The 27,563-nt window shown below is 44.8% G+C and overlaps 1 protein-coding gene across 1 annotated transcript in view; it reads right to left on the minus strand.

The window, feature by feature from the left end:
• Positions 1-27,563, minus strand: part of SLC12A8 (solute carrier family 12 member 8) — a 95,736-nt gene that overhangs the window by 41,629 nt on the left and 26,544 nt on the right. The window contains exon 4 of the mRNA XM_015595833.1: positions 3,183-3,296. Coding sequence (XP_015451319.1) covers positions 3,183-3,296 — 114 coding nt within the window. The remainder of the gene's footprint in view (positions 1-3,182; positions 3,297-27,563) is intronic.

Raw genomic sequence — 27,563 nt, forward strand, 5'->3', positions numbered from 1 at the left:
GAGAGAGAGAGAGAGATAAACCAGAACCATGTAGGGAGAGATGTTTGTTTTTCAGGGAAAGTTCAGTGGTGTAGCTTGGAGAAGGAAAGCACTTTTAAAAACAAAGCAAATGCAGAGTCTATTCCAAGGCTGGAGCCCCACCCTGTAGCCACTCCCGTGGGGTGTGGTGGAGTGCAGTGAGAAGGACAGAAGGACAGAAGGACTTGCTTCATAAATCCAGAGGAGCCACCAAACCCTAGTCTTCAGCTGCTCTTCCCAGGAAGTCTCCTGCCCTTGGGATAAAATCTCTGAAATAATCCACAGAACATATCTCTGGCCAGAGACGGGATGCAGGGCGGGGGGACTAAAGTGTTTATTCTTCCAAACTCCTCTCCCCTCTCCACGGCCTGCAGGTTCTCGTTCCAGAAGAGGATGGTGTTGGAGAGAGCCCCAACCATGACTCACTCAGAGCTAATCCTTAGCAAATCCATCACCATGGAAACTGCCAATCATTCATTGCTTAACAGAACATCTGTCAGGGGAAAGCCAAGTGATACAAATTGCTCGCCTGCCTACCGTATTTGCATTGGGGCCCCTTGAAAACAGAGAGAGGGATAGGAGAGGCAAACCTCCACAGCAGGATGGTGGCCCAACTCCGGTCACTAATTAGCTGGGTGACCTTTAACAATCCTTCATAAGCTCCTCCTTTCCCAGCTGGTCAAATAAAAGGATCAGGTCAGTGATTCTCACTGATTGGGCTGAGGGGCGCGGGAGGGACAGGGAAGCACATTCCCTAAGAGGAGTGGGGTAAAAGAAGTTTGTGTAGACATTTGTTCAATATTATAACTTTATATTTGGCATATTACAAAATAATATTTTCACAATTTAAACCACAGAAAATAAAGCTTGACTAATATTCTTGGGTAACAATTGTGGATGAAAAAGGGGCCACATATTGAACCTGAGAAGCTCAGGGAAGGGCAGCATGGAAGGCCCTACAAACTCAGAAACCAAAATTAACCATATAGGATGGTCTGATCATGAAAATTCCTAACTAAAGCAGGTCATGGCAGGTAGTCTACACCCTGGGCCTGTAGCTTTCCTGACAAAGGTCAATCTTTACCTTAAGTAAGCAGGTCTATTGTCTTTTTGCACCTAAGATAATGTTCCCTTGGAATGTCAGAGTAATCCCTTTTTTTCCAGAACCCTCAGGGCACAACCCCCTGCACCAGAGCAGGAGATCACAGAACCCCTCCTGGTTATCTTGTCCCACCCCCCATGCCATCTCTATGTGCTATAAATGTTCATCATTAACTCACCTGTACACACCAATTTAAAAGAAGCATGTGTCTCTCCATTTTACTTGTTATTCAACCCCAGAGATTTCCGGCTTTGCTTTCACCTGCCCCCTTCATCTATCACGAATAGATTCCACGTAAACCGCCTTATGTCTTCCCCTTTGATTCTAACGTATAAAATAAGCTGCAAAACTGCCACTCTCTGGAACATTTTCTTAATCCGTTGAGATTTTGCTCCCAGCAATTGTTGTCATTTTGGCTCAAATAAACTAATTAAAATTCTCCACAGGTTTGGATATTTACTACGTCTTCAAAGGAAGGACAAAGATACCCCTCTTTGGTCCAGGGAGGCATCTCAGAATTTCCAGTATACGTGAGGTTTTTAGTATGTTATCAAAAACAAACAGCTAATTCCCCACTGAAAGGAGAGTAATAGAGGGAAGGCTTGTCACCCCACATCCCCTCTCAGACCAGGCATCCCCTCTCTCACTGATGACTTTGGAAGGACTCATATCACTGGGGAGACTGGCTCGGAATTCCAAAAGGAGTGAGAAAAGGAGTGGAACAGGAGGCAGGAACGTGGAGATGGGTGTTTGGCTGTGAGGAGGAAAGATAGAGCCATTGCTAGGGGAAAAAAACTGAGGGATAAAGGAAGGGTGATTAAAATTGCTAATTTTTTTTTTCATTTTAACAGCTTTACTGAGGCTTAACTAATATACAACGAGCTGCACATGTTCAAGGGTAAAAGCCTGCAAAGTTTTGATATATGAATACACCTACAAACCCATCACCATAACTTATTTATTCATTCACCTGTTAATGAATATTTTTGTGTTGTGTCCAGATTTGGACTCTTACAAATTAATCTGCTTTGAACTTCCATGTATGTCTTTATATGGACACATGTTTTCATTGCTCTGCAGTAGATCACTAGGAGTGGAATGGCTGGTGTATGTTTAATTTTTAAGAAACTGTTTTCCAAAATGATAGTACCATTTTATATTCCTATCAGCAATATATGAGAGTTCCATTTTCTCCAGATCCTTGCTAACATTTGGTATGGATAGCCTTTTAAATTTTTGGCATTCTAGTAGTTTCTCCCCCTGTTCTATTTGGAGAGCAACAATGAGCAAGGGACTGGCTACACATGGGAAGGCAGAGGGAGAGAAGAGGAGCATAAAGAGACAAAATCAGCCACCCCCAGGGCATTAACACGGCCTCATCAAGAAAGAAATGTTTCCCTGAGATTGTGCCCTGGGGACAAGCCCAGTCTTTAGCAAACTGCTATTTCCTATGGATCATTTAATCAGCATGTTAGCTTACTGCCTTCCAGGCCAAGCCCTCAGCATGAAACAAGAGTTCCATAGGCACCTCAGCTGTGCAAGGCTCCTTCTAGGCCTCTGCATAACAGGAACGTGGGGAAGGTAGTGTGAGGAGAGTCCCTCACTGCCCATGGGATCCTGGTTTTGGGCACACCCAGCGCGGTAAGAAAAGACAGCAGCTTTTCTCCCCTGACCCCTGCATCCTCCCCTGGGAGAGGATGCAGGGATCAGGGGAGGGGAGTTGCTAGACCGAGTCTGCACTCATCCCAGGGTGTAAAGGGCAGCTTGTCCTGCAGAGGAGTCCATCCTGCTCAGCCTAAGAGAAATATGCCCCCTCCGTTAATTTGGCCAAGAGGTGTCAATTCATAAGTATAAGGGTTAAGGAGGATTAAACCATGTTGGAGGCCTTCAAGAATTATGAACAACTCACTATTATAATAAGAGTTTTAGTCAAAGCTAAGGCCATCTTTAAAGTCAGATATTCATTCTAAGAGCACGTGAAGGTCAATTATGATTCTGAGTTTGGGGAACCAAGCATTCATATCCCTAATGTGAGCCTGAAAAAGAATTCGAATTGCAATACCTGTAGCTGCTGGGAAGAACACCCCAAAGACAGTGAAGAAAGACTCCCCAGGGCTGTAATCTGGCAGAGTATTGTTCTGTAGCAGTTCTGGTGAATATCCAATAAAACCATGGTCTGAAATATACAAAGGAGAACAAAATGAGCCAAGTAATAAGATATAGCACAGGCTACCCTAGATTACAGTTCTATTTTATGTAACTTTAAATGTTAAAGTGTAGGGGTGTGTATGTGCGTGTGGCAGAGAGAGAGAGAGAGAGAGAGAGAGAGAGAGAGAGAGAGAGAGAGAGAGAGAGAGAGAGAGAGAAAGAGAGAGAGAGAGAGAAAGCGCGATCCGACACAACGTTTTCCTTTCCGCTTCTAGGCCTGACTTGGATGCATCTACATTTACAGATATAGGTAAGTGAAGTGACAAAATAGTTAACAGCAGTAACCTCTGGGAAAGGGGGCATTTTTATTTTTCCATTTATAGACTTCAGTATAACTGGAATCTTTCGATGAGCATATATTTACATGTTGGCTTTTAATTTAAAAAATTAAGTTACCTCCTTGGCTCAGAAACTTTTCCATGGGTCTCTGTTAGCTACAGAATAAAGTCCAAACTCTTTAAGATGAATGTCAAAGTCCTTTACAGCTAGGCAATACCCTGCCACTTCCTATTCATCCTGTGCCTTTTCCTCTCCCCAACAGTCACAGAGATGACTCTTCCCAAAGCAATGCTAATACCAATCTCCCTTCTCCCACATCTCTAAGCACCAATACAGAGTTCACTCGGCAAGCCTGTCTCAAATGCTGCTTTTGAGGGGGCTTTATATGAACTCCCTAATCTGAATCAATTCTTCCTCCTAAGTGCCATTGGCACTATAACTAGCCATATTGTCTTTCCCCAACTAGACTCCTTGGGGCAATAAATTCAGTCTTACACCTGTCTGTTCCCCAGAGTCAAGCACTGTGCCTGGTACACGGCATGTAGGTCACAAACATGGATCACACTGAAAAGAATCTTTCTTGGCTATGGGCATATCTCGCTTCCATGTGATTCAGTCTGACTTGTTCACAGACTACTTTATAGAAGGAACATCTCAGATCCGATTTCTTCAAAGCATTTTAAACATTTTGTACATTAACTTTAATGAAATTTTTCAAGTGGGTTTAATCCGGCAGACACTTTGCTTCTCTGTCAAAGGAGGTCACTTTGAACAGCATTGAGGGCCATGTCAGGGGGCTATGGAATTTTAAGAGACAAGTATTCTTGGGCTCAGGAATACCCAGGATGTAAAGCCTCTGCTTTTAAATCTCCTCTCTGAGAATGAATTGGTTTGTTTCTATTAACTATAGTCTAAGAGAAGCCAATCCTGCCCCTTTTCCCTTAACCCCTGCAATCATGGAGGATGAGCACTCAGCCATCAGCATCAGTCCATAGCCAACATCGAGGGCTGTGGTGACCAAATCTCTTGCCTGTCTTCCACCTACCTCAGGGCTTAACTTCCCCCTGAGCTTCCATCCACAAAAGAGCTCCTGCTCACTGATGAGTCCAATGAGATCACCAGCGCGTCGCATAGCTTCCAAGATTCATAACTTCATAGGAAAAATATTTTCCAAAAAAATAATAAAATGAAAGCTCAGTGAAGCACAAGGGACCCTTGGGAGTCCAGTCGGGACTTAAAATCATTGTCGACTGCTCTCTTTTCTGAACACAGAATTTGTCCTGGGATGTTAAATTTCAAAAAATGGGCCACATTTCTGAATGGTTCGGCATCTTCACAGCCGGTCCTCCCTTCGTTAACAGAAAAGGTATACTAGCTAAGTCGACTTTAGTTTATCCGCTGGCTGACCCCATGACTAGCCATTCTGAGGAGAAAACCATCCCAACCTGTCTTGGAATGGAGCTCAGCCAAGCTGGAACGCTGCATAGGTCTGAAAGCGCATCTAGGCGCAGGGCTATGCATGCCGAGCAGAACGGCCAGGCAGGACATTAACCCTCCGTCAGGCTCCGTTCACCTCTGCCTCCCCTAAGGTGGCCCTGACCTAGGCAGGCATTTGGTCACCCAGTCTCAAGGGCTTTGCCCTGGTCAGCCTGAAGCTTCATAGGGATATAAGGCCCCATAGATGAGTCACTGGGAACCTTTTCTCTCCCTCCATCCCATCTACGAGACCCAAAGATGAAAGAATGAGTCACTTGGCTCACACAGCACTGGGCAGGAGGCTTGCCTCAGTCTCCTCCCTTCTGTGCAGGGCCAGCGAAAAACGCAGCCCTCACACATTCACAAGCACACACTCACACCAACACCACCACTGACCCGGCCCTCTCCTCTCAGGTCCAGTTCTGAATCTTCCTCAAGGAAATAATCTTAACTTTGAAAAGAACTTTATGGACAAAGATGTTTGGCAATGCTTTATTTGTAATAACGTAAAATGGGGGGGCGGGTCTAACTGTCTAACTGTGGGGGTGAAAGTATTTTAAATGCTTATAAAGGGATTTTAGTACCATAAAAAACTGTCCTCGTTATATATGATATATGTTAAGTTAGAAAACTGGATACCATTTATAGTATAAATACAAAAAAAAAAAGGTTTTAATTTATACATGCAAGAAAAGACTAGAAAGAAACATACCAAAATACTGTGTTTGTCTGTATAATGCAATTACGGGAAATTTCCTTTTCCTTCTTTTTTGTATGTTTACAGATTTTCCACATTGTCTTTAATGAGCATAATCGACTTATCATCAAAATATAATATCTTCTAAAAAAAACAAACAAAACATCCCACAACTGAAAGCCTACTTTTTCCAGATGGATTTCCTATAAACAAATATCTTTTTTTCTTTCCATCTATAGTCTCTCTACTTCTCAAAAAGATTTCAGTGGTTTATGAGAAAAACATAAGTAAGATAGGGAAAATAAAATAAGGATCGAAAAATGAAAAAAAAAAAAAAATGAGCAAGAGAGAGAGCTGGAATGCCCGCAGCCCCTAGCCCTCAGTAGAACTTAGCCTGAGGTCTCTGAATGAGGCTCTGAGGTAAGATCCTGCAGTGCTCTCCCTCAAACTAGAATTAAAGGACCAGAGAAATCATTTTATAACTTTTTTTGACCAAGCCCACTCAGGCAGGGACAGACCCCAGGGCCTACTCCTCACATGTGCCACTTTCCAATGGATGAAAAGGATCCTCCTAGGCTTACATGGTGGGCCTGCCTCATTTCCTCTGTCTCTACCTTCCTAGGCCCTTGTGACTTCCACCCTCATAACCCTCCCCGCTATTGCCACCTCAGGTCCTAGACCTGAGCCGGCACCCAAAGAAGAGTGGCCCCACTGACCCTCACCCAGCTCCTGGGGCCCTGGTCTCTCTCCCGTGCCCTGAACCTCATGGTGTGGCTGGACCTTGAGCTTATGCAGAGCGGATACCCAGGTCAGGCATCGATGTCTCTGATTGGTTTGTACTTGCTAGCTGAAGCCTGGGGTGAGGTTAGCTGGGCTGACCTCTTAAAGTGGGTCTTAATGCCCGATCAAATCAAAGGGCTTTCTTCTAGTCATGGCCCTGAGACTCTGATGAAAGCTGTGGCCCCTCTCCCAATAGACAACACATTTTGCATAACATTTGGGGCTTCCAAGGCCTCCAAATCCTTTCCGGAAGGAATGGACTCCAAGGTTCAGGACCTCTACTTTAGGGGCTGTCTCAGCACGTGAGATCGTTTAGCCAGGCCCTGCATGCACCTACGGCAATGCACGTATTGCATCCCAAGTCCTGACTGCCACCGTACCCTAAGAGTGGATGGTGGCCCTAAGTGACACAGCCAACAATGTTCCATACTGCAGTCCCTGCCAGGCAATGCCGAGTCTCTGTACGCGGGGATAGTGCAGGTCCCCCAAGGACATCACAGGGCAACTTGTCCTCTGAGGATAATGAATGGCCATTTACTGAGCACCTCCAACATGCCAGTCACTGGGCACTACAATGTCATCCTTTACAATGTCATCCTTGATCCTCATCACTACCCTGTGAGCTCAGAGGTGAGGAAACCAGGCTCAGGAAGGTACAGATTCCTGTCCAAGATCACACAGCCATACCTGCCTATATTACAGCCATTGCCTCTCCTCCAAAAGGCTGGTCCCTGGGCCCTGGCGCTGCCCTCTCTCACAGAGATATGCATGTAGCCTGGGTTCCCTTCAACCTTATGAAACATCCCCCAGAGATCACAGCATCCCCCTCTCTATGTCTGTCAGGGGCAGGCAGGGGGGTCCACCCCGTGAAATGCCATTGGCAGAGGGGTATGCGAGTGGCTGGGGCTTGTACAGCTGGGAGGAGGCAGAGCCCAGCCTGAACCCCATGTCTGTCTGAAATGAATGCTTCCCATCAACCATGTTGTGTCTCTGTAACTCATCCTGGAGTTGTTTCCCCAGAGGCTTCTAAAAATGGTTTCTTTGCTTCTATAAGCTTTTCGGCTCCTTTGCTGGTAAAACGGGACAGCCAGGCTGGGTCCCTTTCGACATCTTTCAAATCTAAAAGGCCTGAGGTGCATGACACCTGCAGCTACTGCAGGTGAGTGTGTCTGACCTGTGTTTGACCTAAATATCTCTTTCTAGGTCCACAGAAAAAAACGCTTTGGTCCCATTTGAATTACGTGCTTTCGAAAGAACCAAGAAAACAAATCACAACAAAACCCAGGCAAGAATAGGCAGAGGGAAGACACTTGCAGAAAGGCGTGGCCTTTCTCCCCGGAATTCAGGTGACACATCTTCTTGGGATGCACCAATGTGTTGTGGTTCTGCAGGTCCACTGCCTGTTCCCAAGGGGAGCTCATGGAACCCCACCACTTTGCCTCAGCCAAAGTCACAAGTGGTGACAAAGTGCAGCTTTCTCAGAGCTAGGCTGGGCCCCAAACCCTGTGGTAAGGTCGCTGCTAGGAAGCTCTTTGTGGAACCTGTAGATCCCCTACTCCTGCTACCCCCATTCTGGGGTCTGCCGAAATTAGAAGAGGCAGGCAGGAAGTCATCAGCCCCCACATATGGATGTCAGATTGCAACCACTGACTAACTTAGAAAGTGAGTTTTCTAAAAATTACCCTGGCACTGGGGCCCCACCACCCCGTGGTGAGCCACAGGCTTCCGGCACTGGCTTTCTTCTTGGCTCCGGTCCCCAACCCCTCAACCAGCAAGACAGCCCTTTCCTGGGAATGGACAATGGGAGAGGCTGGTCCAACCAGGAATAGAAAGAGTGGAGGAAGGGCCCAGGAGAGAGGAAGGCAGGGAGGGGCCCGCCGCCCAGACCCAAAGGTCAGGCTAGGCCTGGGAGATCACAGGAAGAGCAACTCGCAAGGAAAAGGAAAGGAGAGGCCAAGGTTCTGGGAAGGGACACACAGCCCCCAAACAACGCCTGGGGCGGGGGAAGGGGCACTGGCGGGGCATGAGGAGGCCACGAGAGTGAGCCAGGATTCCTGAAGGAGAGGGAAGTACAGTAGAGTGTGCCCTTAAGGGAAATACAAATTGGGTGCCTTTAAGCATTACACTGTAGACAGGGCCCCTCCTAAGGTCCTCCTCCATGGTGGAGCTGGACTGGAACTCAGGATGGCCTGCCCGGCATCCCTACTACCTTGACCACTCTTAAGACATCGCCTCGTGGGGACAGAGATGTGCAGCTGTGGGGAAGGGGCGAGGAGTCTGAAATAACAGCTTGACAAAGAGAGGTCAGTGAAAAGGAAAGAAAGAGAATGTCCAGGATCCCCATCCTGTCACTAAGTCCCCCACAGAGTTTCCACCCAAGCACCCACACTCATTTATTCAGATACCACCCAACCCCAGATAGTCTAGGGGACAAAGACGGACAGTTAAACCCAGCTTGTCTCTGGCCGCCGGGGCTGGTCAGTGAACTTTTTCTTCCTCTGGGTTTTGGTGTTAGCTCCTGGGATGTGCAATGAGTGAAGAAGCCACTGGTCACAGGAAGGAAGGATGCGCACGATCAAACTGAGCCCAAGGAGCACGGATTTTGGAGACGTCCAGGCTATTTTCTTCCTCCCTGGGGTGGAGAACAACAGCCCTGAAAATCTCAGGGAAGAACTGTGACACGACCAAGAGTCAGGATACCTGGGTTCATACCCTAGTTCTGCCACAGACTTGCCCTCAGAGGGACTGTAGGTGAGCCCTTTCCCCTTCCGAAATGTTAATTATGACTCGCTCTGGGATGGGCCCGAGATTCTGCATTCCTAATGAGCATCCAAGTGATGTAGATCACACTCCCAGTAGCAGGGTACTAGACAGTTTTTTAGAGTCCTTCTTCTGAAAACTGCCCATCCGGAAGCTCATTCTGAAGATTCAAGACATACTGTCCAAATACACCATTGATTTGCAATGGCAGATATCAAATTCCAGACTAGCCTCCAGAACGTGTCAGCACCGCCCCTACCTCCCTAACACCCCTTCTCTTTCTCTGTGGCTATTGATATAACGTGTGCTCTAAAACCGTGAGAGAAGTTCACTACCACAGTTTAATATGTTAATGAGCCAAAGCAATTATTAATTACGAGTACCGGCATAATGTCTTCTGTTATTTCAGTGTCATGGGTGCGCCTTCCATTAGGGCAGATAATGAAAACTTCATGTCTAATTCACTGGCCCATTTTAACAACTGAGAAAACTATAGTTCAGAAATGGAAGCCAGCTGCTCGAAAGGCACGGAGAACTGGAAATGGAACCCTAGCTTAGAGTCCAGGTGGAGTCCACATAGAACAAAGTCCCAATTTGCAGGCCTTTCCCATTGAACTGGGTCATAACAATCCTGGTCCACTATAGATGCTACATAAAAATATTTTAAAACTGAACCGAACTGGGCTGTATTGATTCGGACTGTATTGATCACGGATTGGGAAAGACAGAAGGGGAAATGTGATGGGCTCGAAAGAGGCCCCCAAGGTCCCCGCCCACGACACAGCTTTCCTTCCCCACAAGAGCTCTGGTCAGAGAGCTGGGAGCCTGCCCCAGACCACAGTCTTCTCTCTGGCTTCAGCCTAGTGAGTTTGGTCCTCCAAAGGGAGGGTGGGAGAGGATGTGAGCAGGGTTTCCAGCTCCCAGGCCCCCACCCAGAGAGAAAATACACAGAGGGAGGGAAGGGCATTCCAGCAGTGGCCAGAAGGGAAGTCAGAAATGGGGTTGCGCCTGCCCAGAGGGCGCAGGGAGGAGCAGCCTGGAGCCTCCAGGCCCCTGGGGAAGGCCTCCACCCTGCGGGACAACTGGCTGGCGGGAACAGCCGGAAAAGCCCCCAGAGCTGGGCAACTCAAGGGCTGAAGGGCCCCAGCTGGGGTGATGTCAGGGCAACCCCCTAGGGAGGGGGTGGCTGAAAGCTTCCAGGAACAAGAAAGGCTCCTGCCAACCCCTACAAGCGAGGACAGGCAGTCCTGAGGTTCCTTCTGAGCCGAGGATGCCTCACTTGTAAAAGAGAGGATGAACCTTTTCCTGACAAACCATGATTTCTAATATCCAAGAAATGGTTCCATCTGCTGACATGGGCTCAATTTTAAATGCTTAATGAACCTTTTCCTACAATAGCCTTGGGAACAGTGAGTTGCGATGAGAAGAGATTTTTGCCTGCAGAGGCCTGCAGAGGAAAGAACTGTCAAGGGCTCCAGAACGTTAAAGAACCTGGGGCTCTCCTGGGCCCAGGAAACAAGTATTTTGGAATAATAATAATGATTGTCACATATGCTGAGCAAGGATTTGTGCCAGGCACCGTTGCAACAACCCTTGAGGTGGGTACATGTTTCAGGTAAGAAAACTGAAGCACAGACAAGAGACAAGAAGCAACCCTTGGCTGCCACTGCTGAGGTCAGTACTCGCCCAAGGATGCAGGGAGTGTGGGAGGGAAGCCAGGAGCTGAGCTGGTCAGGCTGGGCCCTGCTGAAGGGATTGCAGAGGCCCCACCCCGCCCCAGCCTGCAGAGCCCCCACGGGCCTGCCCAATTCAGCTCTCAGCTCATAGGAGCCCTGAGAAAGGAAAATCTGGCCTTCTTATCTCCTGGGGGAAAGGAATGCACTCTCCTGCCAGGATAAGTGGCTGTTTTGACAGGAAGTCTCCACCCTGGCTGTGGGTTCCTCCCAGCCACCATTTATTCCTTCTGGCTGTCTCTGCCTCTGCTTCCTAACTCCCATCCTGCTTAAACTCCAGAACCCCAAGACCCAAAATAATCCTAACCCAACTGGTGGTCCCCCAAATCAGCTGCCCCCGTACAGCTCTGGCTTCCAGTAGTGGTCAAGAGTTCTGACCTGTGAGTCACTCTTCTGTCCCACCTCTTGCCTGGACACCCACTCCAGGCAGCTGGGAAGGGGTTGGGTGATCAAGGGGCCCCCTGCAGGTGGCAGTCAGCATTTACACTCATGGTTATGCAAGCAGGCTGCCCTACTACCAAGCACCATGCTGAAAACACTCAAACTCCCAGACCCCCCAGTTTCGCAGCTCTTCCCACTCCAAGTCCTACCCAAGAAAGAAATGGAACAGATGTTCTCTTAGAATCCTGCAAGAAAAGGTTTGGTATCATAGGACCAATCCATCTTACATATGAGAAAGCTCTCTCTTAGAATCATAGGACCAATCCATCTTACATATGAGAAAGCTGAAGCCCAAAAAAGGGGAAGCTCGCACCACATAGTTAGCAGCTAGTCAGGCAAGACCAGAACTCAGTGTGGCCAAGACCTCATCCAATGTGTCCTATGGGTCCCCACAGGCCCTATGATGGCACTCCAGGGCAGGAACTGTGCTTTCTTATTTCCTGGTGTGCCTCCATTGCCTGGGCCCAGGGGGGCAAGCAAAAAATATAAAACATTCTTAATAAGAAACCATGGAAACAAATATCCATCAACAGATGAATGGATGAAAATGTGGTATATCCATACAGTGGAATACTATTCAGCCATAAAAAGGAATAAGGTATTTATACATGCTACGACATGAATGAATCTTGAAACATTATTAAGAGAAAAAAAACAAATGGGCAAATATTGTATGATTTCACTTATATAAAATATCTAGCATAGGCAAATTCATAGATACAGAAGAAAGAATAGAGATATCGGGGCCAAGGGGTAGGGATTGGGTGTTATTGCCTAATAGATACAGTTTCTGTTGGGGGCAATGAAAATGTTTTAGAAACAGAATCGTCATGGTTGCACAACATGGTAGATATAATTAATGCCATTTAATTGTAAACTTAAAAATGACTAAAATGGCAATTTTATGTTATATGTATTTTTACCACGATTAAAAAAAAATTAGCAAGCCATTTCTTTCTACAGTGCCCCCTGCAGAGGCCACCCCCTGCTTTACAGCCTAGGCTCCTTTCTGCTTTGCAGATGTGGAAATAGAGAATAAAGGGAGCTTTCTGGCCAACGATGATCAAAAATTGAGGAGTCAAAGCCACAGGTACTGGCTACTCCTAGACGTGGACTCTAACTTCCCGGCCAAAGCGCACTGCCTCCTCAGGTGGAAGTAGAAGCAGGGAAGCTCCAGCTCTCGGCTGCTGCATGGCTAGTGGGGCCAGCCATGACCATCTGACCATGATTCCTCCAAGGCAGATTTGGGCAGACACTATGTTCTCAGGTTAGGCTAAAACCATGGTTTCCTTTCCTGACATCTAGAACCTATGGGGTTTTATTCAGGGGTGAAGTGTGGGGATTTGAGGCAGAGCTATGAAGAAGAACAGACTATAGTTTCTCAATATTAACCATGCCCAGCTGCCAATGAAAACTTCAGCAAAGTCAAGCCCCATCTTGCTTTTGGCACAGTTCCCACTTTCAGAACTCTCATGGTCACTGGGACCTCAGGCCTGGGAGCGATGTTGAACGTGGGTCCCACCGAATGAGAGCTGGCCTTGAATGAATAGACTTTTAACCTGGGCTGCCCTGGGTTAGTGTACCAGCACACTGACCTTACAGCTTCTGGCTGAGCCCCACATTGCTTCAGGGGGCACCTGGCAGGGGAACGCTGCTCTCAACACCCACAGCCTTCTGGCTCTGAGAGGGGGAAGCCACGTGCAGCATCTGACATCTTCCCAGGTTTCTGGAGCCCCAGAGGGAACATGGTTTGTTCCAGTGTTCTCCTTTACAGTGGGCTCCTCAGCCTTCGTGGTCCTTTGTAAGCCTTTCTGCGGAGTGTTCATGGAGAGTGAGGTGTGTTTGTATTAACTTCCCATCAGATTAGGAGCTCCTCAAGGTCAGGGACAAGTTCCCTCCTCCCTTAGGATCCCTTCTTCATCTCCATATGGATGCGATCACTAGAGGTGCCCAGTGGATAGGCGGAACCATACACCCTGCCTGGGATGGTCCCAGCTTACACCTGTTGTCTGAAGTATTTGTCAGTAGAGCCAGGAAAGTGTTCTGATGACCGATTGATCCAGGAGTACAGAGAGAAGAAAGGAAGGATGACACTCCTCCAGGCTGGACTTGGCTAATGTGCCCCAGGGACCAACTTTGTTATGCACAGTACCATCTTGGACCCGAAGTCTCAGCATCACCCCAGAGATTGTCACAATGAGAATCTCAGCAATCTCCTCTCCCTCCCTATTCCCCCAACCTGAAGAATCGGAATCTTTATTTGAACAAGATCCCCAGATCTTGAAGCTTGATAACCATTGTCTTGGAGTATAACCCAGGGGCTGCCAGGGACCTATTCTTCAGGATAAACAACGATAATAATAATTTGCTGAGCATCCACACTGTGCCAGCTGTGACACTAGGCCCCTTACACATATTATCTTATTTTATGCTTTGACGACCCAGTAAGGTAAATATTTTTACCTGCTTTGCAGAAACAATAACAGCACTGAAAAAGGCTAATTAACTTGACCCAGACCATGTGAAAAGTTATAGCTCAGCTGGAATTTTAACACAGGGGTCTGACTCCAAAGCCATGACACTAACAACTGCAGTAACTATGATGCAATCTTTTAAATCAGGCCAGAGCTGACAGCCACTCGTTCACTCTCTGCAGAGCCCAGAATTACGTTGGCAAATGCAGTCCCAAGGGAGATATGCTAGGGGTTGCCCCATTGCCCCATGCTGGCTTGGGCTGTGGGTGCCTGTGTGCTGGGGTTGGGCCAAGCCTGTGACAAAAGGACTCACTATTTCTTCAGAACACGTCCCTGAAGATGACCTTTCATGACCCAACCTTCAGTGAGAATTAAGGTCTGGGACCAGAGTGACAGATAAATTGGATGGTGAACAGGCCCCCTACCACAGGCTCAGGAACCCCTAGAACTGACCTTGTCTGGGCCCTGGAGTGAGGGTAAAGAGGAGGCCCACACCGGTCCTCACTATATGATTTCCAGATGTATGACTTGGGGCTTTATCCACTGCCAGCCCCCAGTAAGCAGCACTCATCTGCCAACTGTACGTTTGGCAAAGTCTACATTTTCCTTCAACCAGCTTCCACAGGCTCCTCAGGTCATATAGCCCGGCCCAGGTTCACAGAGCCTGGCCTGTAGGGTTTCCTCTCTGCACCACCTACAGCTGGCCTGGGATTGTCTCTCTGGTTCTCCGTGCATGTAGATGGCTGCCTCATTCCTTACCCATATGTGAGTGACTTGAGGGCACATCGCCCTGACTCTGTGTCCCTCACAGACCCACCATCGTGCCCTTTCAATCCCTAAAATGTTTGAGCCAGAAAGTGCCATCACTTGCACTTCCACAGCCACATGGAGAGCATTCTGCTCACTCCTCACAGCCAGATGACACATTCCATGTGTAGTGAGAGAAGCACAAGGCCCACTGGCAGGGCCAAGAGCTGGAGGTACAAGCCAGATACGTTAGTCCATCCCTCAGGGTGTCACCCTTCGCTTCTTTAGAATTCCCTGCTGCTCAGGGCTGAGGCAGGCAAGGCCGAGCAGTGTGAAAGGGCGCTCCCAAGTTGGTGATTTCATGCTTCAGGCATCCATCCCCAGACACTGGCCGGGGAGCCCCAGAGCCAAGCCCCCTCCTACTCACAGAGCTAGAGCGGACACAGGGGTAGAGCTGGGCAGGGTTAGCTCTGGTTTCCTTCTGCAGCCTTGAGCAGGTCCACATAGCCTCCTCAGCCTAATGGTTCCTTTCTCTGTTTTCCGCAGCCAAAGTCAGCAAATGAAAATAATTCAATGGGGGCTGAGGATTTTGCTATTACTCTTTCCTTCATCAGAGTCAAACTCAGGATCAGTGGGAGGCCTGAGGCTGCCCACTCCTGCCCCTTCTCTAGCGAGGCAGGAGTGAGGACCACTGTTCACAGAAAACCTCCTATCAAGGGCTGAATCCCAAAAGCCAGGAATTCAGAGTGCCCAAAGTATTCTTTTCTCCCTCTGTCCGCAAAAGAATAAACATTCAACTCATCTAATTTTAAAAACAAGAACCACCACCATAAAATGTTACCCCATAGGTAGAACGAATGAAAGAACAGGCTTTGCTTCCTATTCAGGTCAGTAAGGGAGAGGACGAAAGAGGGGTGGATGGCAAGGAGGGATGCCAAAACGGTGAGATGGGAGCAGAGAGTTCAAAAAAAGAGAAAAAGATTGGAGATGAAAAACAGAGGAGGAGAGGCCAACCTAAAGGAAGAAAGGATGAGGCAGGAAGAAAAGAGGAGAGAAACCAGGTAAGTTTTGAGGAGTGTTGGAGATCACAATTCGCTCCTGGCTTGGTTTGCAAAAGTTCAGAAATCCTTACCAGGACATGAGCCTTTGCTTACAATTCTTCACCATTCTAATCTTTAAACATTCCTCGGTTGGAATTCTTAATCTTTCCCCCTTTGGGGTCAAATATGCCTTTGAGAATCTGGCAGTAGTTCTGGACCCTCTCCTAGCAAAATACACTTAATCACAAAAATATTTTCATGCAATTTCAAGGGCTCATGAATCCTAAATTAAAAACTACTTATTCTAGAAGGAAGCTTCACTCTTATTGGGAGACCCATAATGGCCAAAGTAAAAAACACTCCAACTCCCAGATTAAACTAGACAAGGGTGGAATGTGTTGAATCTTATGTGTATTCAAACCATCATATCAAGCTTTTAATTATACCATTGGCTTCATTGATAGAACTTTTGGACCTAAACACCCTAGTTCCTACCCTAATAATGGTACTGGAAAAAAAAATTGGTTACTCGAAGGGGCCAGCTATGTGTCTGGATGGTTATTATACAGTAAAAGGTCTGCCTTGACCCAGGAAATAACATCTGTGCTTACTTTGAAATTAATCTTTCACAGATCAGTGGGATTATTAAGTCGCACATATGCAGCAGTACCAGAATCTGAATGTGCATAAGAATTAACAGTATGCTGGTTTAAAATGCAAAAATTGAGAATCTGATTCTGATTGTTTTTCTAATGGGCTTCCCCGTGATTCTGATGAAGGCAATCAGTCCCTGGACCAAACTCTGAGATACACTGTGCTCATAGAAAATCGCAAGCCTGGGAGGCTAAGCTTCTGGTCCAGGAGATCAGTGGATTCCCTCCTCACAGTAGTGTCCGTCTCATACACCAGGGACAAGACTAGATGTAGATGCACAGATACTATGTGTCTAGGTTTGGACGACTGCATTAGGAAGGTTACCTTTACAGGGTGAAAATGGTAAATGAACAACGTAGGACATACAAGGTATAGTGGGGCCTTTAAGGCAGTAATTCCTAGATCTAGTGACACATACAGAACCACCCGGAAAACTTTGGGCTATTAGGGAAAATATATAGATATGTAACAAGTTTTCTCAGTGGTTTTGACACATAGAACAGGTATCAGAACCTGTTTGTTTATGGTACCCACAGGCCCAAGGGTATTTTGATCAAGATACCAGACCATTGCTGTAAAAATGCTCTGAAAAACTAAAATGCTCCCAAAATTCTCCAGCAGAAATCAGTGAACATTACCAGGGTTTTCTTCTTTTCTCTTCCTTCTCCTCCTCCTGTTTTCTTTTTCGTGGAAACTAACTGGAGAAGGTGGGCCGCACTGCAGTGCCCTGAGTGGGTTCCCGATGGTCAAGATTTTGGCCTCTTGGCCCGACTGCTCTTCCTTTTACCCCAAAGTACAATACAAACATGATCATTTGCTGGCTTTGCAATGACATGAAAAAGGTTGAAAGGCACTAGGTCAGGTGTAAAAGAAACTCCCCCATGGGAGTGACAGCTTAATTCAGAAGGGGTTGTAGAAGTATTTCCGGATTATCTGCAAGGTAGAATTTTCACACGCAAAAGGAAAGCCACAATGTGCTCAAACTGATCCCCGCTGGGTTTGGCATCTGACTGGGGTGGCGGGGAGCATCAGGGGAAAAGCTGAAAAGGCAGCCCCATTTCCAGCTGCTCGGCAGAGGGGAGTAAATGAACAGGGAAATCCGGGCAGCTCTTCCACCACAGAGAGAACCCCCACACACTTAAGACTGCCCACTGTTTGCCTAGAATACCCTAAAGGCAAAGCACTCCTATTGATTTCCTCAATTTGAGTATGATTTTTTTTTTTACATTTTGATTTCCTGAAACTTGGTTGTCTTACAATCAACATAATCGTTTTTTTTTTTTCACCTGAAAATTTGGTGTGTCTTAAAATTGATAACATCTTAGAATTGAGGAAATAAGGCTTATCACCTTGCATAATCTCAAAACCACCTGTGAGGCAGGCATCAGCATTCTCTAGTTTCCAGATGAGGAAATTGAAGCACAGACAGGTGGTTTGCCCAAGGTCACAGAGCGAGGTAGGGACAGGGCCAAGACTGGAATCCAGTCTTCTAGTGCCTCCTCCCTAATTCCAGGTGAGCACATTTGTTCACATGGCAGGAACTGGGGACTGGAGTAATCGCTAGGGGAGAAGTGGTCTGGAAAAGTGGCTTCCACCCGAGTCACTGCATCGCAAGAAAGCAAAAAGGAATTGTCCTCTTACTTCAAATAGAAATTTGAGAAAAAGTAGAAACTTATATAGGGTTTGTTTGGCTGCTATTGTCAGTATGTTTTAGCCTATAACTGAAGTTTCTTTACGACTTTAGAAATTTAAGAATGTGCCGTGCATAACTATTCAAACAATGCTCACGTTAGGCACGTTTAAGTTTAAAATAGTGTTCATTGGAACAGAAATTACAGATTTACTGTTAGAATTTATCATTTTTTATACTTTTGAAGGTTTTTACTAATTTCTTGCAATTGGGATTATAAAGTGTTATACCTTAAGAAATCTAGCAGTTTGGTTTCTGCCAGCTTAAGAGGCACAGGAAGAAGTTTAACAGAAGAAATCTTTATCAAAATAACAAAACCGAAAAGTTATTCTCTACAAGATTCAGAAAGTGTTCATTTTCTGGAAAGCAACTAGATTGGGGTGGGGGGAAGAGAAGCCCCCCTCTCCCGCCCCCCCGCCCCCAACATACACACAAACTCAAAGAAAAAATAGCCACTGTTGACATATATTATTTCTAATCCTTAAAAATGCCCTTTGAGGGAGGTACTTATTTCCAATTTAAAGATGAGCGAACTCAAAGGGTTTCAGTGACTGGCCTACAGTGGCACAGCTAGTGAGGAACCTGCCCATCCGGTAGTGCTAATCGAAAAATCACATTATTATTGTCATTCGCAATGATCTGTACTAGTCCTTCCATGTTTCACGAGGACGGGAACAGTGTCTTTTACTCTGCTCTGTGTCCTGGAGCCCAGGTCCACCCACCCGGTAGGCTTCCGTAACTACTGATGGGTGAGTGGCTGGAAGAGGGCAGGGGAGGCAGGAGGAGGCCCGCGCAGCAGGTGCTCGTTCCACCCCTCCAGCCAGTCCGCTTTTTTGGAGACTGTGCTCCAACAATCTGTTCCATCGGCTTCATTGTCCTACAAGTCGGATCATATTCCCGCAGCTGCTCTGATTTGTGTTTTCTAGGGCTGTGTCCATCTGCCCTACTGGAGCCCAATCTACTCTGATTCCTTTCCCAGTCAGTCACTCAGCAAAGTGCAACTGTGTGCCAGCCATGCGCCCAGGTACTAAGATGCAGGATAAAAAGGCGGTAAAGTGCGATTTCTGTCCTTGAGGTGCTTATAGCTTAAAACAATGACCTCTTTATTTCATATTCAGCTCTACATGCCCTCAGAATTCAACATAGAAAGGATTTTCTGAAGCTGCCTACTGAACTCTCTTAGCTCCCACCAGCACTTCTGCTATTTCTGATACTCTGTTTTGTTATTTTCAAAGACATCAAAGGAAGACCCAAACTGAGATTCTCCTCTGTACCTGTTAGCACATTCTCATACTTTTTCACTTAGGGCATGTTTCACATGCTGGCAGCCTCAGAGTCAGGCAAGTGGTATCACACAAAGTTCTGCCCTGAGTTGTCAGATGGCTATGGCTGGAAGAACCAGCCTTGGAGCTAGAAGAATCCTGTTTGTCTTACAGGTGAGGAAACGGAAGGTAAAGTGGCCCCTCCCCAATCACCGAGTCAGCTGCTCTTGGCCAGTGTTCTTCTGCGACACCTACTCTGCACACCAATGGACAAGGGGTGAAGTAGAGAAGGGACCACGGCCCACCGACTTCTATTAGATAATAAATCTAAATTCAAGTTTTATTATGAGGCTACAAAGACTCATAGATGTTGGGGGCCTGGCCCAGAGTCCCACAGACAGTGGTCGAGAGGACCCTGGATTCAGGCCTCCCAACACAAAACACCGAATTCAGTTCCCTTTCACTTTACTATTTAGCAACTTCTCAAAAATGCATTTTAGATACCAAGCCCTACGTGTACTGCTTGTTTCATAACTCAGTCAATAGCACAGTGGCCCCAATGGCTAGCAGCAGTGGGAGCTTGATGGTTAAGAAGGACATGGGCCCTGGGAGGCCAGGGTTCAAATTCTGGATCCATTGCTTACTAGCTGTGTGGCCTTGGGCCAAGGTAATCCCTTTGAACCTCAGTTTTTTCATCTTTATGGTAAGGACAATAACCCATATGTATCCCAAAGGTATTGTAAGGATACAGTGAGATATAAAATGCTTAGCCCAATGCCTGGCACATAGAAAGCACTCAATAACCATAGCTATTTTTACTTTCCTTGGTCACTATGCCCCCTTCACATCTTAAACACAAGAAATCTGTAGCAATATGAATTGACCCATAACTTTTTTCTTCTCTTAATAAATTATTTCACTTTATTTTCTTCTTTACTTACTAGCATAAATATATTTAGTGTTTCAAAAAGTGTATCTGGGCCATCTGATAAAGAATGCCTGACTGTGAGATTTCTAATGCACCAGCTCACGTATACATCTGACATAAAAATCTGATGGCCTACTAGAAATATGTTTGCAAGTATTACCACTTTTCTTAATCATTATGCTTACTATTGAAAAAAAAAAACACTTCATAACTCAATATTTTCAATTCTTCTCAACTCATTATTTTCAATTCTTCACAAAAGTGACATGAATTCTTAGAGAAGCCAGGGAAATTTTTCCCTTCACATCTCTAGACCCCATGTTCAGAGCGAAAGAGACTGTTGTTTGGGCCACAGACTTGGGAGGCAGACATTATTTTCACATGCAAATTATGGCCATGGAGAGCCAATCCTGGCTGGGGGGCAGATACAGACGCCAGTAGACAGCTCCCTCAGTGCCTGGGGGTGAGCTGCAGTCCTATGATTAGGGAGCCTGCCATCCCGTGGGAGTGGGTATGTGTGAAAAAGGCTAAAAATACAGAGCATGCTAGAAGCCATGCAAATGAGTTTAGTTCAGCTGTGAGCAGGCTTTAGTCACTGAATCTTGTCTGGGGCTGGCCAAGATTTATGTGAAGAAGTGTTTGAGTTCATATGCCAGGCACTGTGTTGAGCACTTTCTTTTGGGTACCTCAGGTGCCCAGGTCAGCAGTGCATGTGACCCTGTGTGGCTTTATGTGTGTATCCACTCGCACAGCCAGCGGTGTGGAATAAGACACATATTTATGACAGGATCTTTGTTATTTTGGATCATAAACTCACAAGGGAAAAATCATTCAAGGGTCTAATTGGTTAAAATAAATCTTGTTTGCTTACGTTTAAGGAGTGCGATAGTGGTGGAGTGCAGATGGGGTGAGAGGTGAGGTGGAAAGGGAAGGGATGGAAAAAATAAAGAGGTATTTAGAAACAAGTTAAGAGAATGAGATCACAAAATTGTTTCCCAAACTGCATCTGGTCTTCATCTCTACCCCACCGCTCCTGCGTCAGTCCAGGCTGTGTTTTGTCTTGCCTGGACAATTGCAGCCACCACTGAATGGCTCCCCCTGCCTTAGTCTCTCTGCGTCTGCACCAACGCTAACCCCAGCAGGCTCTCCAAAGAGGAAATCTGAGTCTGCCACTTCTCTACTTAAAAGAAAAATCTTGCTCAGCTTTTATGACTTCTGCAACTTTAAAACTCATATTCCTAGTTGTTTTGTTTATCTGTTTGTTTTTGTAACTAGAAAGACTAAGACCAAGAAAATCTTCAAGGTAAGACATTTCATCAAGCCTATGTTTATGTTACATCTCATCTGGGATTTCTCAATGTTGCTGCATTAATCTTAACTTTAAAAATACTGTGTGAGTCAAGTCTGTAAAAAAAAAAAAGATAGCAAAAAAACTATAAGGAAATAGCCTTTAATACTTCATAATTTAAAATTAAACATGTTCTTAATAAAAAATTAGAATTATAATTTAGTACACACTACCTATTATAGACTAAATGTTTGTATCCCCACTCCACCCCCTAAATTCATATGTTGAAACCCTAACCCCTAGTGTGGCTATATTTGGAGATGGGGCCTCTAAGGAAGTAATTAGGTAAAGTGAGGTCATAAGGGTGGGGCCCTGATCCAATATAAGAAGAGGTACCAGAGAGCTAGTACACACTGGCAAGTGCTCTCACTCTCACACTGTCTGTCTGTCGGTCTGTCTCATTCCTTTCTCCCTTCCCAAACTGCACACACATAGAGGAAAGGCCATGTAGGGACATAGTGAGAAAGTGACCATTTGCAAGCCAGGAAAATATCGCTCACTAGAACCCGAATCAGCCAGAACCTTGATATTTGACTTCTCTAGAACTGAGAAAATTCATTACTGTCGTTTAAGCAACAGTAATTGGCTAGCTTCTCCTGGCGTGGCCTGTACTGGACAGGGTAAAACCTGGCCTCTGAGCAGGATTCTGGACAACCCAGGAAAACTTTGATGTCTGCCATGCTTACGTCTTTTGAAAATATGAACCATAAGATTTATTTTCGCTCCAAGATTTCCTTGTACTCTATGACTCTGATTTCCTGGACACAATCTCTAGATCAGAGATGGGAGCCTGAGCCAAAGGTGACTACACAGAGGCTAGTCCACTATTCAAGAGATCACTCATGAGACTTTGACCAATCAGGTCTCTTTCTTGGAGAGAATGAAAGAGAAGATCCTTAGAGAAGGAAGTAGGTACAGCAGATGTCAGCTATGGCTACAATCTCAAGAGACAAGCTAATGATCCATTTCTTACCAAGGCCTATGGTATACGCTGATTTGAGAAGCACCAGATTCCTACACAGCTTCTAAGAGTCTCCTGAGTTTCTTTCTGTCTCTCACATGAAACCATGATCTCGACAGGACAGAACTCTTTTTTGAACCTGAAAGAACCTTATTTCTTTCTAGCTCTCTTTCCCCGATCCTGCCCCATCACTCTAAGCTCCAGCACACCTATCTTCCTGCACTTTCTCGTTTTCCATGCACTTTCTCATCTCTACATCTTCACATATACTCTTCCCTTTCCTTGGGATCATACTTCCCAGTTAGCACCAGGTGAAATCATGTGCAAACTCCAAGATCCATTCACATATCACCTTCTCCTTGAAGACCTCTCTGACACTCCAAGATCCTTCACTACCTTCCACCAGTGATTTATGTGTTTTCCTTTATAACATTTAACAAACATATGGTGATTATTTGGTTAGAGGAGAGACTGTGCCTTATTCTTGTGTGCATCTTAAACTCCTAGCATTGGGTATGTACATAACAGCACTCAGGAAAAGTTTTTTCATCAGTTGATTAGAGTGGGAGAGAGGAAATAAAGGTGGGGTGGGGCCAATAAGAGAGAGATAAAGAGACAAAGGGGTGAAGGAAGGACAAGGTAGAAATGAAGGAATCGGGGAAAGAACAAAAGACAAAATTTTAAAATACACAGTGAAAAATCATTTCAGGAATAAACGCATTTTCCCATTTCAACCTAAGGTTTTATTTCAACATAGACTGTTTATCTGCCTATTTTCAGTCTTATCTGCCCTGATGCCCATTATAGAGCCCTCTTTAGACAACTTAAGCCTTTTCCTTGGTACTATTCCTACATATTTCAAGCATGGAATCACTGTTTTCCCCAGAGCATTACCTGAAACTTGTTTTTCTATAGTCTGCAAACTCTGAAGAGAGGAGAAGGAAAGCTTTTACAGTCACTCGAGAGGGCTTTCACAATGCTAGTTCACAGTTTCTGACTGCTATGATGAAGTATCAACCCATAAGGCCACACCTACTGGAGATAACAAGTATTCTCTAATATTTATTGTGACATTGGGTCACAAATCATATGGTAGCAATCTACCAAGAGAAAATACCTTCTTCATATCTCGTCTACAATATCATCCAAACAACTTCAAAAATTTTCAAAAAAACTTCTGTTTAAAATAACATCATTTAGGTTTTCACAAATGGTCCCCCAAATCAGAGGTATAATCCACACAGTGATTACAGTCCTTAATATATGAATCAGAGGTTGCCAGAGCAAGGGAGACAATGACCTCTCACAAAAATTATTCTAATATTCCATTATAGATGAAAAATATTAATTTGGTGAGGAGGGAGAGGAAGTAAATAAAATTCTCTAATCAGAAACAACTAAACATAGTCAGTTTGTCATTCAAAAATATTAACACCAGACCTCTGGGGTAAGATGGCAGATTGAATACATGTACCTAATTTTGTTCCCTCCCCAAATCCCACTAATATACAACAAAGAGGTATTTTAAAGGATATAAATCCATAAGAATAAAGAAAACGGCAACAAAATTTTAGAAGCTAAAAAGTAAATGGTCCATTGGTACTGAGATCAAACCTGAGAAAATGGAATCTCAAGTCAGCAGAGGGGAAAGCTGAGAACCAACCTGAATTACCCCACGAAATTTTCTGTCTCAGGATGGGCAGCACCAGGTGTCTAGAAGTGAGAGTGAGGGGTGGTGGGTTAAAGCAGGAAGACCAAGAAGAAAACTTTGATAAGTAACTCATGCTACCAGGCACCTGGTACTCCCAACCAGCAGAAGTCTGGAAGGCTATTCTCCGGGGAGGGTAAGCCAAGGACTTTGGGGGTGCCAGGCCCAGCTGACGGAAATCAGTCAATGTTTCCTGAATACTGAAAGCAGAGACACTTCTTCATCCTTTTCTCCAACTCAGTTCCCACAACAAGGGTGGCCAGACTCATCCTTCAGGCAGATGGGAAGACTTTCTTTGGAGAAAGTGAAACAATTCAAGAAGCACATAAAGGTATGAACCTAGGAGAGGGTCTCTAAGAACAAGTCCACCCCAATTATATAACCCACCTCAAAACTGGCAAGACCCAAAGGTCTCCTTAGTACTTGCAATCATCTTTTTATCTCCTACTCTTAAGAATGAGCAGAAATCCAAGAATTATCAGATAGCTGATAAGTTCCTCTAACATAGAAGATAAAGACTCAAACAAAGAGGAAAAAACAGTTTAGGGTAAGTAGAAACTATACTGAGATAAGAAAACTTTAAAAAACATATATCAATAAATCTTCTGAGAGCTAAGAGAAACTATTGCATCCATGAAGTAAAAAAGAGAATGTTATTAAAACAATAACATGTAATATTAGAAAACTAAAAAAAAAAAAAAAAAAGGATTAATTATTAAAAACACAATAGCAAAATGAGGAAGTTGATAGAAGAAATGGTAGATCGAGCTGAGGGAATCTCTCAAAAAGTGAAGATAAAGATAGGTAAGAAATAATTAGAAAATCCAATATTTAAATAATAGAAGTGCCAGAATGAGAGAACAAAAAGTGGAGGAGAAAAAATAATTTAAGATTTCCTAGAACTGAAAGATATATTACCAGACCAGAAAGTGCCCATCGAGTATCTGGCAAAATATAAACAGACCTTCATGATAGCATATCATTTTAAAATTTTAGAAAACTGGGGACAAAAATAACTTCCTACTAGTTTACAGTTACATATAAAGATTATGACTCAAAATGGCTTTAACTACTCAATAGCAATTCGAGAAGTAAGAAGACAAATAATCAGAGGTCTAAGAGAAAATAGTTCCCAACCTAGAATTTGATACCCAGCCAAACTATCAACCAAGTATGAGCATTAAAAAAAAGAATTTTCAAACATAGAAAGTCTCAAGCAATTTATCTCCCATGTGCTCTTTATCAAGGAGTTACTAGAGGATGACCTCCATCTAAAAAAGAGAGCCAATCAGGATGACATGAGATTCAGAAACAGGAGATCCAACAGAGAAGAGAGATCAACTAGATTGGAGCAATGTGACTAAGGACATGTGAAGGCTGTCACCACCAAGATCCCTGTAGCCGCCACACCTAGTTTTTAAGCTGAGGTCAGAACACTGCAGTGAGCCTGTCTCAGAGTTTCATCTGTATGTGGCTCATCTTGACCATGAACTTGAATTCAAAGTTGCTGCTCTTCCTCCTTGAACTTCGTCCCAAGAAGTGTTCTGTTTTGACCTATTCCTGAGGGCCAGAGGTAGGCAATTCTGAGCTTGGGCATAGAAATACAGAGCAGCTGACTACTCCAACGCATTCCTCCAGACATCTAGTACCTGATGTACATTGCAACTCAGAGAAAGGCAGAGACCTGAATAACCAAAAGTCAGATTATAATTACTTCTGATGGGGAAGGAGAGAGATACACTTGGGGAGGAGTAACAGGGAGCACCTACAGGGACTAGCAATCTTCTATTTCTCAACCTGGGTACCTAGATGACATTTTTCTATTCTTTAACCAGTACGTATGTTTTATACACTCTTCTATAAGATAGGCTTTACAATAAAATAATTTAAGAAACTAATTCTAATGTAAATGTTGGAAACACTATTGTTTTCTTCCCTGTTTAGGGGTGAATGTTCCCCTCCCCGCCACCCCACCCCGCTAATGTGTTCTTTCTCTGCAAAGCGTTGCACTTCATTTCATAGAGAAAAACTAATTGTTTATCTTTATGAAGTAATATCTCCATTTTTGTGAGATTTGGGTATATTCTCTCCAAAGACTTCGAGAATCTCCTTCGTATTTTCATAATTTCAGGCATCAATTATATAATGTCTTAAAAAACTAATATGGAGACTAGATTAAATTAAGTCAAAGACCAGAAGTTCCCCATTGCAGGCTTAAGGTCTAAGTCTAAGGTCATTAGAGTCTCAAGAGGCATGTAGTGGTTAAAAGACTGGGCTCTGGAGCTAGACTATCTGACTTTGATTCTCAACTCTACTAATGATGCAACCTCAGGCATGGTACTTCACTCTCACAGCCTCAGTTTGCCCATTTGTAAAATGGTAATAATCATAGTACCTACGTATTATCATGAAGAGTAAATGAGTTAATACATGTAAAGCACATAAAACAATGCTTAACATATACTAAGTGCTTAAAAAGGTTATTTATTATTACTATGATAAATAAGCAGCTATCTTACCATGCGTGACAACTATCTTTCTATAAAAGAAGTATTTCCATCAAAAAGTTGATGAATGCCAGGCCTTGCTGTGGTGAGTCCTCTGCTCATGGCCTCCTGGTGTTCCACAACTATCATCATCTTTCAATCAGCCACTACTTGCGACGCAAGTTTGGATGAAGCAGACAGTGTTTGTCTAAGGCTTTTTACACTCAGGATTATTTAGGGAGACATAGTTCCCTAAATGTGGCTAATTTAGCTTGCAGGTAGGCTGTCAAACATCTGCAAGCTAAAATAGTTGTCTCCTTCACCAATCAATTTCATAAGGGGCTTCACTGAAGTAGAGTCAACACACTGGTGTGAGTAATGATGCACTGTAAGCACAGGTAGTCACACGGGACTCAGGGCTGCATTGGGGTACAGGGCAAACAACACTGGATTGGGAGTTGGGAGGACTAGGTTGTAACTGTGGCTCTGTGTGATGCAGCAAATGTCACTCAACCTCTCTTTGCCTGAGTTTCCTTACCCACCCAGATTCAACATTCCTAAGTTCTTGGATTCTAAGTGCATGTTGGTTTGCCCTTAAATACCATATAATTAGTGCAGAGGAGAAGGGAGGTCATTCATAGGGCAGAGAGTCTTCTGAAAATACAACCAATCATCCCAAACTGACTTCAGTGCTAGCACTGACCTGCTTGGGCTTCCATCCCATGTCTACGCAGGGTCTATAACAATGTTATCACTTTTTAAAACATATGC

Source organism: Pteropus alecto, unplaced genomic scaffold (assembly GCF_000325575.1).
Source record: "Pteropus alecto unplaced genomic scaffold, ASM32557v1 scaffold251, whole genome shotgun sequence".
NCBI lineage: Eukaryota > Metazoa > Chordata > Mammalia > Chiroptera > Pteropodidae > Pteropus > Pteropus alecto.